The 17,257-nt window shown below is 39.3% G+C and overlaps 3 protein-coding genes across 4 annotated transcripts; 2 read left to right on the forward strand and 1 right to left on the reverse strand.

The window, feature by feature from the left end:
- Positions 1-293: 293 nt before the first annotated feature.
- On the forward strand, positions 294-3,601 carry LOC127756573 (dihydroceramide fatty acyl 2-hydroxylase FAH1-like). Of its 2 annotated transcripts, none has more exons than XM_052281929.1 (7): positions 294-455; positions 1,732-1,800; positions 2,039-2,131; positions 2,207-2,403; positions 2,495-2,600; positions 2,707-2,853; positions 2,947-3,601. In XM_052281929.1, the coding sequence occupies exons 2-7, from the start codon at positions 1,750-1,752 to the stop codon at positions 3,067-3,069; spliced, it is 717 nt and encodes a 238-aa protein (XP_052137889.1). In that variant the 5' UTR covers positions 294-455; positions 1,732-1,749; the 3' UTR covers positions 3,070-3,601. The 2 variants fall into 2 exon arrangements, with proteins under 2 accessions (XP_052137889.1, XP_052137888.1); XM_052281928.1 differs by having other exon boundaries at positions 301-455; positions 1,716-1,800.
- Positions 3,602-4,217: 616 nt separating this feature from the next.
- Positions 4,218-7,932, forward strand: LOC127758113 (methionine aminopeptidase 2B-like). The gene is made up of 13 exons (XM_052283740.1): positions 4,218-4,384; positions 4,658-4,760; positions 5,048-5,186; positions 5,313-5,349; positions 5,431-5,538; positions 5,772-5,871; positions 5,976-6,121; positions 6,195-6,286; positions 6,421-6,515; positions 6,768-6,864; positions 6,956-7,099; positions 7,244-7,461; positions 7,545-7,932. The coding sequence occupies exons 2-13, from the start codon at positions 4,695-4,697 to the stop codon at positions 7,653-7,655; spliced, it is 1,353 nt and encodes a 450-aa protein (XP_052139700.1). The 5' UTR covers positions 4,218-4,384; positions 4,658-4,694; the 3' UTR covers positions 7,656-7,932.
- A 4,036-nt stretch (positions 7,933-11,968) lies between these two features.
- LOC127757654 (thaumatin-like protein) lies at positions 11,969-12,704 on the reverse strand. The gene has a single exon (XM_052283221.1). It carries the CDS (start codon positions 12,637-12,639, stop codon positions 12,109-12,111), a length of 531 nt encoding a protein of 176 aa, XP_052139181.1. The 5' UTR covers positions 12,640-12,704; the 3' UTR covers positions 11,969-12,108.
- Positions 12,705-17,257: the final 4,553 nt, after the last annotated feature.

Genomic DNA, 17,257 nt, shown 5'->3' on the forward strand with positions numbered 1-17,257 from the left:
TTTTTTCTTTTGATCGGGGGAGGAGGTTGGAGCCAGGATTCAACTTTCAGATTGAGTGCTGGATTCCGACCTCCCGCAATATCACATTTTTGCCAAATTTTGAGCAATTTTTTCCTCAAATTTTTGCGGTTTCTGATCGATTTTCGTCGAAAATGTAAACCCTTTTTTCTTCTTCCTTTTTATAAACAATATTTAGTTGGAGCAGAGTGAAAATGACACTAAAATTCAGGGAGAAAGACAATAAAAAGCACTACTAAACTAAAGTAGTACGCTCCTATATATGCTTCTCCCACCACCTTGAGAAGAGCTTCACTCCTTGGCGTTGGTGGCCATCACTGAGCTTATCATTGGAGCGGCCTCAGCTGAGCTCCCAACCAGCTGCAGCAGCAGGGGCAGCCTCAGTTCACCGCCCGGCGGCGCCGCATCCATCTGCATTGCTCGCTCGGAGGCCTCAGGTTTTCTTTTCTTGCCCAGATTTCCATCTCGATCTCTTCTTTCTAGAGCCTTTAGATCCGTGAAAAAGGCTGCAAGTTTTGTGCTTGGCTCCATTTTTCATTCATTTTATCCTCTGTGTAAACGTAGCGCGGATTTTTCTTGTTTAATTTCCGGGTGGGGGGAAAAAATCAATCAGCATTGCGACACTCGACAACTCGTAGGATCCCGAACGCGATTCGTCAGAGGTGTAATCAGAACAAACGATTTTGGTTCGGTTTGGTTAATGTCTGAATGTTTTGGTCAGAAACACTAGTCTCGAGTTAAAAAGCTTCAGTTTTTTCAGATTCTGTATTTCTGTCCACGCTTTAATTACTACTCCAAGATGCTCTGAGTGATTAACTAATTTACACTGGAATAAAGATCCGACAAGCATTTGCTACGGCCTTTTGTTTGAGCAAGTGATATGAGCATCAAAAGCTTTCTTAATGGGAGTGCTGATTTAAGCCCCATCCAGCAAGTACCCCCCATCTTCTTGGATTCCAGTGGGATGCCCTACTGGTTTCTCTGAGCTGTGGCTCCTTTGTATTCTTGCACAACTTGATTAGAATATGGACTCACACTGTCACACATGATGCTCTTGTCTGTGCAATCCTGTGCCATGTGCTCTTGTCTGTGAAACAGGGTTGTTTGTTTTTGCTCTAGATCTTTTAGTATGAAAGGACCAGATCAGCTTTCTTGGACCATCTGATCTTCCCAATTTGTGGTTACTATGGTAAACCTTGAGATGAAGGCCTGAAAAAATGGCACCATGGACATGCTTTTGGGTCACAGGATCTTCGTAGAATAGACAATAGTAGTGTCATGCTGTACTGATAACTTGCTAAATGTTTGTTATATGACCAATGGAGTGATAGATAACTATCCTGAAAGTAGGTAATGGTTGAATGCCGTAAGAGTTTGGTGCATCCGATTTTTCCAATAAATGTGTAAACATGGTGATGTGGCATCACTTGAGAGTCAAATCAAATTTCCCAACATGGACAAAGAATAGGCACAAAAGTAGTACAAAGCTACAATCGTTGCAGTCACACACTGATTTCCATACATGTTATTGGTCTGCAGAAAATGACAGAAAATACATGATTTTGGTTATCTGCAGTAAAATATGGGACGGGTTAAACATAAGAAATATCCTCCTGGCTTCAAATGTATTTCCTGTCATTTACTCGTCCCATATTTCTTATATTTGATACATGACACCCTTGCCCTTACTTTTGTAGTTTTGGTTACCTGCAGTAATCATTGTTGGAGAAAATGGTTGCAGAGGCCTTTACAGTAGATTTGAATGAACCTCTTGTATTTCAGGTAAGGTAACTCATTGTCCTTGTAATTTTCCATCGATTTTGAAAGTCTTGTGTTCACCATATTATCGTTTCACGCTGTATAATGATAGTGACATCATGATATAGCAAAATTTTGTTCATTCTTTTCCTTTGAAGATATTATACTCTTTTACAATATCTGTATAATGTTACCAGTCTTTACTGTTGATTTCTCTTATATTTATTCCTTTTTATAATGACTCTTTGGGTTTAATTTTTAGGTTGGACATTTAGGTGAGCAGTATCAGGAATGGGTTCACCAACCAATTGTTAGCAAGGAGGGGCCAAGACTTTTTGCCAACGATGTCTTAGAGGTAACTTTTCTGTTTATTGTGCTTTTCTATTTGGAATTTTGGACATGATATCCTGATGAACTGTTCATTTTTCAGTTCTTAACACGCACGGAATGGTGGGCAATTCCTCTTATCTGGTTGCCTGTTGTATGTTGGTGCCTGACTAAATCAGTCGAAATGGGACACACACTTTCAGAAGTAGCTCTGATGGTTGTGTTTGGAATATGCCTATGGACATTGATTGAGTATATAATGCATCGATTCCTGTTCCACATAAATACTAAAAGTTACTGGTACTTCGTGCTGCCAAATTACTGCTAAAATTCAAGTTTTGAACTGATGAGTTAAGCATCGTCTCATCACTGCTAACTTGATATGTGGCAGGACAAACACAGCACATTACCTTCTTCATGGAATTCATCACAAGCACCCGACTGATGGCCTTCGACTTGTCTTTCCACCAGCTGCTGCAGCTATCTTGTGCTTTCCGGTAATCAAGCTTCCTCTGTGAAATAAAGTAGTTAATAACTTTCATTTGGATATTTATTATGTTTTAATCAATTTGATCTGAATGCCTTTTCTATCTGTCGATCCAGTTCTGGAATCTAATCAGGCTGATTACTACACCAACTACAACTCACGGCGTGTTTGGAGGCGGCCTGTTGGGTTATGTGATGTATGACTGCACACACTACTATCTGCATCATGGGCAGCCGTCATCTGATCCAGGAAAACACCTCAAGGTGCTTATTCCATTTCGATAGATGCTTACCAAACCGCAGCGTCTCATTGACCATATGCTTACAATTTTCTTATTTCTGCTGCCTGTACATCAGAAATACCATCTGAACCATCACTTCAGAATCCAAAACAAGGGGTTCGGAATAACATCGACGCTGTGGGATCATGTGTTTGGTACATTGCCCTCGACGAAAACCATTGACAAGAAGAGCTCTTGACTTGTGCTGCATTTTGCAAAAAAGCCAGAAATGGAGGCAAAGATAGCATGTATTATGTTCTCCATGTCCACCTCCTCAAGCCAAATCCTGTTCAGGTGTTCTAGATTGATTGCTCCTGCAGAATCCCCATGATTGCATGATTGATGACAGGCCTGATGGATGATGAATCACTGATCGATTTCCAGTTCTTATTCTCTGAAGATGAACCGAAGATCCAAGATTGGTCCGTGAAATTTTCCTCTCTTGATTTGGCCCTCCGACTCCGAGAATAGATTCCTGTGCTATCTAGTCAGTAGTTGTTCAGGTCATGTAAACGTATGGTAAGAAATTTGTTACTAGATCAACATGCATGTGTGCAGAGGGTTTTCCAGTTTACCCTATGCATTTGACCTCTGGTCATGTATTGATTCTGAGACAAGTGTAGTGAGTGTTTGATGATACTAGTACACATTGCTTGTCCTGTAAAAGATTTATTGGCAGTAATGGATGGTAGAGAGGGCAATCTGCTTCTTAGTTTTGAGTATAAAGTTTTAAATTTTGAGCAGAGTTTCGAAAATTTGCAGTAGAAAGTCTGAAATTTGAGTTTTAAGTTTCAAATTGGAAGTAAAGTTTTTCAAATTTCCAGTATAAAGTTTTAAACCCACTGAGAAACCAAGAGCATATGGGCGATCAAAAATTTCTTTTCTAAAGGAATTATACTCCCTCCGTCCCAGAATATAAGAAGTTTTAGAGTTGGATATAAGAATTAAAAAAGTAGGTAGAAGTGAGTGATGGAGGGTTGTGATTGGATTAGTAGTGGAGGTAGGTGGAGAAAGTGAATGGTGGAGGGTTGTGATTGGTTAGGAAGAGAACGTTGGTGGAGAAGTTGTTATATTTTGAGACAAATCCTGAGGGTTAAAAGTTGTTATATTCTGGGACGGCGGGAGTATATATATATTTTTTAAAAAACACTAGTATATCAAAAATTTGAGGTAAGCCCTCATTAGGCCCATTCACTGTACGGCCCATGAAGCCTAGTCTGGTGGGATGGGCCTACCCGTGCAGGCAGAGATGGATGGGCCTTTAATTGTAGGCCATGTTGGAAAGCCCACCAAAGCCCAATAATATATCCTCCTCAACCCTAATCCTCCTCCTCTTCTTCTAGAAGACTGAAAATTCCTCTCCTCTCTTCTCTCCCCCGCACCGCTCGCCGAGGTTGCCGTCTCTTTGTCTCCTCCGCTCCTTGCGCCGCCGCCGCGACGAGTCGCAGGGAGGGGCGGCGATCTCCATCTCCATCTGGCGAGGAGAGCAGGGGAGGGGAGGGGATCCTGGTGAGGTGAGCATCCTCTTTCTTTCTTTATGATTCATCTCTCTCTCCCATCGCCATCGGGACTGGAATTTGCTTGCGTTCGTTCGTTAAGTTAACCCTAGCTTCTCTTCTAGATCTGGAAGAAGCTCTTCTTCTTTTAATTTCAGAGCCTTAACCTTAATACAAGTATTAACAGTTTGTTTGTTCCCCGAAAAGTTTGGATGCCTTCCAAATAGAGACACATGCTATTTATTTTGGAATGTAATTTGTCCCTGGATTTATTTTTTTTCCGTTATTCAGGTTTGTGATTACTGGACAATAGAAATATTTACACAATATGGCTGGCGGCTCTGCTGATGCAGTGACCAAGGAGATGGAGGCGCTACTCGTTGGACAAAATCCAGTAAGTGTTATGCTGCACAAGTTCCATGAACTATGTTTGTAACACTCATTCCAAGCAAGCAGCATCCTTCCTTTACTGTCCATCCTCATTCTTAATTTGTTGGCTATCTCAGTTAGGTTATGTAGAGACCATGGTTAGCCTTTCCATAGCATGACTGAGTTTATGTAATTGCAACTCCAACTAGTAATAAGTAATGACACCTTCTGATGGCTAGACCTCCCATAACTTCTGCAAACTTGCCCCTGCATTGTGCAAGTTCATCTAAAGTAGCACACGTTCATCTGCAGAGTGTGGTTAGTGGAGAAACATGCCAGACCTCATCAAAAGAAGGCAAAGTTGCAGATAGCAATGGATCTCATTCTTCACCACCAGAAGATGATGAAGATGAAGCACAAGGGGATGGCCCATCTCAAGATGGAGGATCAGGTAGCTATTCTGCTTTGCAAGATCTCATTGCCGAGTTACTCATCTAAAGTTGAGGCTTTTGAAATTATATTTAGCATTTGGTATGAGATTAATTTAATAGTTTTCTTTGAAACTGGTATTCTTCAGAAGCTGCAAAGAAGAAAAAGAAGAAAAGCAAATCCAAGTATGCTCTGTTGTTCAAATGACCATTAATCTCTTTATTTTGTTTTGTTTTGCGACTGACCATGCTTTGTGTCTTCCATAGAAAGAAGAAAGGCCCTCTTCAGCAGACTGATCCTCCATCAATTCCCATAGACGAACTTTTCCCATCAGGAGATTTCCCCGAGGGTGAAATTCAGCAATATAAGGATGAGTAAGTACAGCACTATCTAAGTATCTATCCAACAATAGAATGAAATAATACCTTTTTTTTAATATATTTGTATCTTGTGGTATCTAAAGAAAACTTCATTAAGATCATTCTTGCCTCATTGACAATTTTCTTTTCAGTTTTACTTGCTAGTTGCAAACTCTATGAATTGATTATGAAATTATAGTGCGCATGTTTGCATAAAGTAATCGTGCTATTGGCCTATTGATCTTCAGTAACTTATGGAGAACAACTAGTGAGGAAAAGAGGGAACTGGAGCGGCTACAAAAGCCGATGTACAATGCTGTTCGCCGAGCAGCAGAAGTTCATAGACAGGTACATAATACACTGGACTTTTTCATTGTTTGTGGTCTCTTTCATTGTTTGCAGCTATCTTTTGAATCTGTCTGTTTGTTACAACTCCTTAATATATTTTCTAGGTCCGGAAGCATATGAGGAGCATTTTGAAGCCTGGAATGCTAATGATTGATCTATGTGAAACTTTGGAAAATATGGTTAGGAAACTTATCAAGGAGAATGGTCTGCAAGCTGGTATTGCCTTTCCAACAGGGTGTTCCTTGAATTGGTATGGTATTCCTAAGAGTGCATCTTCATTCTGCATGCTTTTGTTAAATTGATGGGGAATATGTAATGCATAGGGTTGCAGCTCACTGGACTCCAAATTCTGGTGATAAAACTGTACTACAATATGATGATGTAATGAAGTTGGATTTTGGGACACACATAGATGGTATGTTTATTATTTTGCTTCTACTATCCCTTCTGTTGTTGTCTGCTATGATATTTTATCTGGGTTTCTCCTTGTGAGTATACTCAGATCATTTCTAACTGCAATAACTAACTTGATATTGTGATTCTTTACAGGGTACATAGTTGATTGTGCATTCACTGTTGCATTCAATCCCATGTTTGATCCATTGCTTCAAGCATCAAAAGATGCCACTAATACTGGAGTCAAGGTAATTTTCTACACATTTTGGTGCATTTGTTGGAAACTGTTTTTGGAAAGTTGATGCACTCAGATACTAAAGCACTCTGGTTGGTGTCAGAATGAGTGAGGCACTTTTTCCATAGGGACAGATTTTTGTCCTTTTTACACATGCTAATGATTTTATAGACACAGCAATTCAAAAGTTGTTAATTTGTTTTCACCTGTAATAGCCTCAGCATTGTACTTTAACAGTGTTTTGATTTTTTCTTTTCCATTTTAGGAAGCTGGAATAGATGCACGGCTATGTGATGTTGGTGCAGCAATCCAAGAAGTCATGGAGTCGTACGAGGTTGAGATTAATGGAAAAGTTTTCCAAAGTGCGTGCTACTTTGTATTTTTTTTCCCAATCTGCACTGATAATGTAAGGTTATATATTGACAAAGCAAGACATTTCTGCTTTGGTGGCAGTCAAAAGTGTGCGGAATCTCAATGGACACAGCATTGGACCATACCAAATCCACGCTGGAAAATCAGTTCCAATTGTGAAAGGTGGAGAGCAAACAAAAATGGAAGAGGGGGAATTTTATGCCATTGAAACTTTTGGATCTACAGGTATATGCAACTCAATAGCTTGAACTCATAGATCGAATTTCGAAACACCAAGTATTCTTTTGTCACACTTCTACTGGTTTGTGGAAGTTACTTATGCCTAGTAGGCATGTTTTCAAGTTCTTGAAGGTACCATCATGTTTGCAGGAAAGGGATTTGTAAGGGAGGATTTAGAATGCAGTCATTACATGAAGAACTTTGATGTTGGACATGTACCTCTGAGGGTGGCAAAGGCTAAGCAACTACTTGGAACGATTAACAACAATTTCGGAACGCTTGCTTTTTGTCGCCGGTACTTGGACCGCCTTGGTGAGACCAAGTATCTCATGGCACTGAAAAATCTATGCGACGTTGGTATTGTTCAGGTATGCAAGAAGCTCAATTTCCACTCCAATGTCTGAATGTGCCCTTACCTATGGTTGCTCACTGTTTTCTGCTATTCTTGTAGCCGTATCCTCCATTGTGCGACGTGAGGGGAAGCTATGTGTCACAATTTGAGCACACCATTTTACTCCGGCCAACCTGCAAGGAAGTCATATCCAGAGGCGACGACTACTGATTGCCGCTGTAGCTTGTCATGTACCGGTTGTTTGTGAGATCATTGTGCACCATTCTGGGCAACCTGTGTACTATCATGCTATGTATGGATCATATGGCGTCAGAATCATCAGATAAATAATTGAGAGACGTTTTCAGTTTTTTGTTTTGTTGTTTACACGAGATGCCAATTATCTGTTATCTTGAAACTTTGAAATATGTAAAAAAAAAGAAAAAAGAAGATGATCTTCATTGTGATGGAAGAATGGAAGATCACTAATGGACTAATCGCTTGTCCTTGTCGTGGGTCTCAGATTGAACACTACATTAGCAAACCTGTTTGTTCGACCAGATTGCAGCTAGTTGTATATTTGTGATTTATTTCGTCTTCCCAACACTGGTTTCCATGCTTCGTTTTTTTGCATTTCATCTTTTTTCATGCTTAAATTTCCAAATATAGCTACACCCTTTTGCGTCTTCGATGCCGAAGGTAAAAAGTAGTATTGTACTGCTTTCATGGAAGCAGGAGCGAACGGCCCAGGCGAGAGGGGGAAGGGTGCTGGGCTGGGCTGGGCCGTGCGGCAAGAAAAAGTGCAGGGCGGCCCAACCGCCCAAGTGCACAGAAGCTTTTGTTATTTTCCAGTGAATTGTTTGAAGGGATTATTTGAATTTGGATTTGAAGTCAAATTGAATATTTGAGATTAAAATTTTAAGGGGGAGTCCAGGAAGGATTCAAATTAAAGTGGGAATCTTGTATGTTTTGGATTTGGGTGGAATATTTGGCAATGATTCAAAGAGAGGGATTGAATTTCCAGATTTGATTTGGGAATAGGAATTTTTAGGAGTTGATTCTTTTATTCAAGGAAAGGAGATAAATGAGGGATTTTAAATTGAGATCTATGGCACAACTTAGACTCAACAATCAAACATCATTTTTTTTTTCAGATGAGTCTTTCGTTAAATTAGTTTGTAACACCTCAAGAAAATGGGGCATTACACCGTACCAGGCATCTTATTAACTACTTTGCCTATATAAATACATCGATTTTCACAAGTGAAGCCTTATGACAAATGCTTGCGAAAATCGTGTTATCACTGGTGGCCACCTAAGACAGCTGCATATGTGAAAATCGTTGTGGCCACCGTAATATTGTGTTTACATATAGGCGGCTCTGAAGCCTGCTCCCTGACAAACTTAATGCATATCTTTTTTTTTTGGGGGGTCGTATTTTAGGGTGGGGGTCTGCGAAAATATTTTTTGCTAATAGGGATCAAAATGTGTTGCTATAATCAAAAGGATATATAAGGTGGTTTGGCCTTATGACAAGAATAAGCAGTTTACAACCAGATCCATGTATGGGCTTTTAAAATTTGGGGGTGTGATATAGATTAAGCATTTTCTTTATATGGCAGGATTCAGGAAGGAACAAATTAAATCCTTTGCGCTGAACAATTAGTTAAAAGAAAGTGAAAAGGGAGAGATAAGAATTGCAAACTGTGTCTTAAGGAGGAAAGCACTAACCATATTCATTTTACTTGCCCCATTGCAAAGTTTGCTTGGAATGTGATTTGCTGTGGTTCTAGGTTTATCTACTGTGCCCGTTTCTTTCTGGGATTGTATTAGAGCTATCAATCTGAAAATGGGGGCTCAGGAGGGATGGTGGTTTTTGCTGGGGTGGTCTGGGGTTTATGGATCATGAGAAATGATTGGGTTTTCAACAATAAATTGATCAAATCACCATGCAAAGTTGGAGGTTGTTACTAAAAGAAAAAGACTGTAAGAGTTCTTGGCTGCTTTTCATGTGACGACAATGCAGACACTGGAAGATTTGAGCCGGTTGATCACCTTCCAGAAGACTTAATTAATTAGGATAGTTTTTAGGAGGGTTTAATTTGGTGCCTTGTGTTTTTTATGTTAGGCTGTTTGTTTTACGAAGGGGGTGTTGCATTTTAAGTCTGGATGTCCATGTCGCATTTTGTTTCCTTGTTAGAAAGCTGGATTAATAATCCGCAGTATTCCTCGCTTTTAGTTGTAAACACCTTGTTGTCTCTCTGGGATTTTTTCAAAGCCGGGTAATATATTTACCTGTGGTAAAAGAAAATCAAAAGGATAAGAATAACAGGTTTTTTTTAAATTAATGCTATTGTTAGCTAGGTTGTGCCCAAGTACATGTATACTTAAAAGTGCGTGTAAAATATTGACACAAAGGAGCCACTAGCTAGAATATTCTTCTGGCTGTGTTATATACTCTTGTGTCGGTCTTCAATTTTCATATATACGTTACACATTTATATATACACACTGGCGGACATAATAGTCTTCAATTTCCACAGGACTGGCCGGCCTCTATCGACCGATCCCTTGTTATCTTGTGTCAAAATTCTATGGAAAAAGGTTGTTGCAACACCAAGATGTGATTGGTCGATCGGTCGTCGCCGAAGAAAATGACCAAAATAACGGAGAAATTCATATATCGATCAAGCTACATTTTTTCTAGCATGGAAAGAAAAAAAAAAGGTCGACATATATGTGTTGTACAGATCGATTGATACTGTGTCGTGTTCCCGCGTACATGATATTTCTTGCTTATTTCCATGTACGTACTCAGCTGATGATAGTGAGAGATTACAATGCCAGCTAGCACACATGTCGCAGACAAAATATATTTGAACATTATCTTCAGTTGCAACAGAACTTAAATGTTTTTCAATGAATTGAAAAAAATCACAGCAAACATTTGATATAATAATTAAAATTTGCAGTGTCTGAAAACTTTTCTGAATCCCCACGTACAGGCTGTGGCAGCACTGAAAATCGTAAACCACCGTAAGACAAATAACAATTGTTGATGTATAATTAAGTACAAGAGCCATATGTGGCATTATGCAAGTGGAGGGCCTGCCAAAACAATAATAAAACGGAATTGCTAACCTCCGGCCGACAGAAATTGTATCCCCAAATATTATAGATTTTGGGCCATAGGATGAGCTTCGAGATTCGTGCTCCAGTCCTTCTTCTCCAATTCCGGCGACCTCCTCTTCTTTTCCGGCGCTAGCGACACCCTAGACTCCGGCAGATGACCCTACGGGTTAGGGTCCCGGGGTGAGGTGGGGGTGGGGATGGGAAGGGGAGGAGTTCGCCTGCTTAGAGGGATGGCCGGGGGAGGCGGCAGCCCGGCAGTGGGTGGCGGATTTGGCAGGCAGCGAGGTGTAGGCGGCGGTGCCGGAGCCACGGGGCTAGAGGAGTGCGGTGGGCCGGCGTCAGTGGCGGGGGCATCTCGCAGCCGACGGCTCAAGGAGGAAGGAGTGGGGGGAGGGGGGAGGGGGAGGGGGAGGAGGCTGGCCGGGGAGTCTCGCTGGCGCCGTTGACGCCCTCCGGCCAGTCGGCGAGGCGGGCGGCGGCGCGGTGGGGCGGTGGCGGCAGGGGTTCGGGCGGAAGGATCATAGCGATGGGAGGGGTGCGGACGCGTGACGGGAGGGGAACGGAAGGAGGAGAGCTAGGGTTAATGCCTTTGCACGAATCTTAAAGCACATCCAATGGTCTAAAATTTGAAAGATGAGAGGAGGGATTTTCTGTCAACAGATATATAGACAGTCCCTACAAATATACTCAAGAGGCACGACCAGTAGGAAGATTATTAATTAGGTCATTTTCCTTCTCTATAAAATGATGTTTTTAAGACCTTGACCTAGAAAGCTACAGAAATTATGTTAGAAGACAACCATATATTTTGAAGGCCCTACACATGGAACATATATACTAAGTTAGCACATAAAAAATTAGTAGAAGATACCACACAAAATTATGGACAACCTACATGGGACTCTATGGCGCCTGGTTCTCAATATAGATTGGATATATACCCGATTTAAATGAGTATGAAATTTTTAGGTATGAACATTAACTTTACCTTAAGGCCTAATCACCATGAGGTCAGCATCGGGGCAAATGAAACAATTACATAGCATGTCTGGAGCAAATATGCCCTATGTAATGGGATGGAGGGAATGTATATTTATTAGTCTGACACTTTCATTTGAAACCTTGAGGCCCAATCGTCTCCAACTTCATAATTATTTATGTTTTGAACAAGGTTAAGATTAATCAATTGTACACTTGGTCAAGTACTCTCTCCATCCCTAAATATTTATCGCCGTTGACCTTTTTAAACATGTTTGACCATTTGTCTTATTCAAAAACTTTTTGTGAAATATGTAAAACTATATGCATACATAAAAGTATATTTAACAATGAATCAAATGATAGGAAAAAAAATAATAATTACTTAGGGAGTAGTATATATAAATGCTGCATATATAGTCGACCATGGATGATTATCGATCAAGCTAGGGTGTCGTTTTATTCATCAACTTTATTTATTGTCCCATGATACATATATATGACACACACACTATAGCCAGCAATAGCATCTAAGCTAGAAGTTTATGGCATAGACGAGGTCATTGATCGAGATCTATGGGCAGAAGACGACTTGGTAGTTGCTGTTGCCGCTGCAGGCGTTTGTCTTCCTGTCGTTGGGGAAGTGGTACGCGTCCGGGCAGCTGCTGTCCCTGCACGTCAGTGTCACGCCGGTGCTGCAGGAGAAGCTCATGCCGACGTTGAACCCGTCGATCACCGACAGGTCGTAGAAGTCCTGGCTGCCGCCGATGGTGAACTCCGCCAGCGTCAGCGGCGGCTGCCCGGAGAGGCTGCACGACAGCGCGCCGCCGCAGTCGCCGGTGGCGCAGCTGCCACGGCCGGAGCCGTCGAAGCTGCAGCCCGTGCGGCCCCACACCCTGCCGGAGCTGGTGCCGGCGGGCACGTTGATGGTCCACGTCTGCCCCGGGCTCAGCTGCGTGCCGCCGCCCACCGGCGTCGCCGCCGGCCACACCGTGAACGAGCAGCGGTTGGTGATGGTGAAGGTCGCCGCGTTGGCGCCGCCGGCGGCGAGGGTCGCCACCAGGACCACGACGAGGATAGCGGAAGAAGTGGCCGGAGACGCCATATTAACTATTTACTGTACTACGACTTTCTTATAACGATATGATCGATGTGGTAGGAGATCGAAGGGAGGGGCATGCGTATTTATAGATGCATGTTGTGCTATAGTGTTGAAAATTCTCATTCTTTAGCAAGATAATTGTGTGCGAATCCAGATGGTGATGAGAGAGAGATTCTTGATTTTCATTTTTGTTCGCCTAAAAGGGTATTTGCATGCAGGTCACTTAACTAGGCACCGTTCATGAAAATTGATTTTTATATGTGGTGGTTTAGAGATCCGCCTAAAACCAAGTTTTACATGCGGACGTGGAACCGCTAACGAAAATCATCTATTTTCACATGCCTTTGATCATATATAGGTGGGCGGCGCCATAACGCATGCAAAAACTTTGATTCGGAGTATTATGTTTAGATGAAATGCACACAACCAATCCAATCAATTAATACTACTAGTTAGCTCATATTTTTACTAGTCAGTGTATTCATGTTACTAAGGCCCTGTTATTTCAACTTAATAATCATTGTAATCTAGATTATTAAATTAGATTACTCTAAGCTAGATTATAATAAGCTGACATAACATAAGCTACGAGTTGTTTGTTTCTCTGGATTATTAGAGACATATAAGGGTAGTGGGTCTTTAGCCACTCAATAATTTAGAAAAAGCTTCTCTAGAGGAGATTATTGGATTATAGTAATCTGGCTTACAGATTATAATAATCTAGCATAATAATCTACTTGTTTGTTTCAGCTTACTCCTAATAATCTAGATTATAATAATCTTAAGCTGAATCAAACATGGCCTAAATTCATGATTTTTATTCCTAATATATATGCAGGATTCAGAATTGGGTGCATGAAGGTCACCACGCTAGCTATTTATTCCTAATTATGTTTTTATAACCTTCTCGATGACCACAATTAATATCAGTATGATAGATTCTGACCAAGTATATCTGGAGGTGTGTGTCCATACCTAACTACAAATTGTCCATTAGTCCATCTGTTCATAATTATTTGATTTGATGTGTCGAGGAGATTTGGCTAAAATTTTACCTACAGTTTAATTTATTATAAACATTATCTAAAAAAATATTTTATAAAACCTAATAAGTTTAAGTTTATGATATGATATTATGATTTAAGGCATATATGTGTGCACTATTCTTTCGTATTTAAATTAACTAACTATTTGAAAAAATATAGACAGTTAAAATTTTTTAAAAAATAACCGAACCTTGTTTCAAGCATCAAATATTTTTTTAAGGGGGAGCACATACGTGATACATACGTGCGCGTGCAGAATACATACTGGCTAGAATTTGCCATGTTATTTATATTGGTTAAAGAAATGTTGAATGCATATGGTTCGTAATTAATTCACTGCAAAACAGTGTTATCAGGCATGTTCAATAGTTCTAAGGCTGTGTTTAGTTCCTGAAAAAAATTGGAAGTTTGGAAAAAAAAGTTAGAAGTTTATGTGTGTAGGAAAGTTTTGGATGTGATGTGATGTGATAGAAAGTTGGAAGTTTGGGGTAGTTGGGGGTGAACTAAACACGGCCTAAATGTATCTAAGACATCATCTGTTTTATTTAGTTAGGCCCTGTTTGGATCCAATGGATATTTTTTAGCCCTCCCTCAAATAGCCGAAATAGCCAAAAAGATCCAAAGGGTGAGCTATTTGAGGGCTATTTGGAAATAACCCACCTAAAAAAACTATTTGAAAATAACCCACCCAAAAAAGAGTAAATTGCACCCACGGTACAACAACTTGGCAGGTGGGTGTGATATAGTGCAAGAACTTGAGAATTGAACATCCGAGTATAACAACTTGACAAGTGTGTGCATTCTAGTACAAGAATTTAACAATTTAGCATTTTGGTGTATCAACTTGGCTAAGCATATGTTAGGTGAGTTTTTTTTCACGATGTTAATATGACATTACATACTAATCATACAAATATTACCTTATAATATTGAATTTAATCTTTAAAAATTATACTGCACATAGTAGCACAATTTACATCTAAGTACCTTTAAGATTTTATTTTGTTTTCTTCACCTTCTCAAATATCAACCAAATATAATAATTTCTACATCCAGTTTAATTGATTTTCAGTTATTAGTTATTAGGATAAACATATAAATATACTTATACAAACCCGCGCTAGTATATTGTCAAAATAAGTACTTAAAAATTAAATTTATATTAAAAAATACTCTAAATAATTAAGTTGTCATATAACTTTTTAATTTATTGTATCAAAATTGTACCTACCTTGCAAGTTCCTGTGTTTATACTACCACTTATAAAGTTCTTATACTAAATTGCACATATCTACCAAGTTGTTGCACTAGAACGCTCATTTCTTAAGTTATTGCACCAAATTGCATCCACCTACCAAGTTGATGTACCGTGGATGTAATTTACTCCCAAAAAAACTATCCCATCCAGGGGTGCTAATTGGGGCTATTTCTGGTGAGGCCCAATGAAAAAAGTGTCTTTTCTCTCTATCTCTCTCCATGGGAAGGTACCTTAAAGGACAAATAGCTCTCAAAGTAACCCTTAGATCCAAACAACTTAGGGCTATTTTATTGAAGGGTTATTTCCTTGTGCTAAAAAATAACTCTTGGCTAGTTCTCTAAACAGGGCCATAGTTTTGTTATTTGTTTCCCTAAACAAAAATTGTTGCTGTTTGTTAGTAGTTGTCTAGAAATTTTCTTGACTACAACTTCCTTTTTTTTTATTCACTTTGCTTTAGTTTTGCATGCCTCGACTTAGGGAGAAGAGGTTGAGTCCTTTGCAGAATAGTCTTCAATTTCCGGCTGGCTGGCCTATCGATCCCTTGTAGTTTTGTGCCAAAAATCTGTGGAAATAGATTCGCGAGATGTGATCGATCCGATCGGTCGCCAGAAGAAAACGACCAAATTAAATGACGGGTAAAATAGGTGTAGGTAGACGTAACTTCCATGGAAAGATTCGTTGATGATAATCCCTTCGTCCTAAAATAAATTAACCTGTATTATGAGATGTGATATACTACAAATTTTGAATGACCTTTTTTTTTTAAATTGATCTTTCTTCGTTAAATTAAAGAAAATGGCAGTACAATGTTGTACAGGGACCTATCGAAATTTAGGTGATACTAATAAAATATTCATGCTTTGCTATGTGTAGAAGAAAAATATTATATACGACATAGCAATATTTTTGTTATCAAATATCACTTATTTGAACAAAATACTGGGACATTCCATACCATCATATAATATCATATATGCCGATTTGTAAATTTACAAAAGCACTGATGAGGTGGCAGATCCACTGCCACCACCACTAGAGCGCTTTAAAGGAGTATAGATAATTAAAAAATTATTAGGCTCAGTTTGCTGTAATAGAAAAAAGTAATAGTATAACTGCTCTATAGGATAGATCATAGTTGGTACATTATATAGTTAATTAATGATTTGCCAAAAAAAAAGGATCAGCTAGCACGCGTACACCTATTATTAACGTGCAGACAGCAGAAAGTGTGTGTATATATATACATATATATATATATATATTTATATATATATATATATATATATATATATATATATATATATATATATATATATAAATATATGTATATATACACCATGAACATTTGGGTTTCGCTGCATAAGATGTACATACCGGCCCATAAGGCCCAGTAGTTCTGATAGTACTTGGGCTGTTTTCGCAGGCAGATCAAATCCTCAACTTCGTCCGTTCAAGTTCGCTGTGCTTGATTAAGCAAGCAATTGAGCACTAATGGCAGACACGCTCGAGATTAATTTTCCATTTTCTAAAAATGACGACGTTTTAGAGACCTTTATTCGTCTTGGCCTAGCAAAATCTGCAGTAATTATGTTAAAAGTCACACCCATATATATTTAATTTCAAGACCCACCCATGGATCCATATATAGTAAACTAAGGGTGAGTTTGAGGAGGAGGAGATTGAGAAGTTTGGGAAGATACGCAAAACGAGATGAGCCATTAGCGCATGATTAATTGAGTATTAACTATTTTAAATTTTAAAAATAGATTAATATGAATTTTTAAAACAACTTTCCTATAGAAAATTTTTGTAAAAAATACACCGTTTAGTAGTTTGGGAAGCGTGCGCGCGGAAATCGAAACAAACTCACTCACTTTCTTTAGCTGCCGAACGCAGCCTAAAAAGCTAGCATATACAAATTAGAAGATACACACATACTTATGTATATATTTGTGTTATATTAATATTAATATAAGCAGTTTTTAATGAATCGAGACCCTCACTTCCATACAACTATTTATTTTTCAGATGTTTCATAATATAAGGCGTGCATGTATTATATTTATTAGGGTGATCGAAATAGGAGATAATAATAATTGTTTCTTGTTCTTTATGTTAATAGCAAACACTTGATATAATAAAATTTGCCCAGGCTCAAACTTTTCTGAATCCCCACGTACTGGATGTGGCGGCACTGAAAATCGTAAACCACCGTAAGACAAATAACTATTGTTGATGTATAATTAAGTACAAGCCATATGTGCCATTATCTAAAATAACATGTGCTATTATGCAAGTGGAGGGCCTGCCAAAACAC

This window comes from Oryza glaberrima, chromosome 12, assembly GCF_000147395.1.
Source record: "Oryza glaberrima chromosome 12, OglaRS2, whole genome shotgun sequence".
Lineage (NCBI taxonomy): Eukaryota > Viridiplantae > Streptophyta > Magnoliopsida > Poales > Poaceae > Oryza > Oryza glaberrima.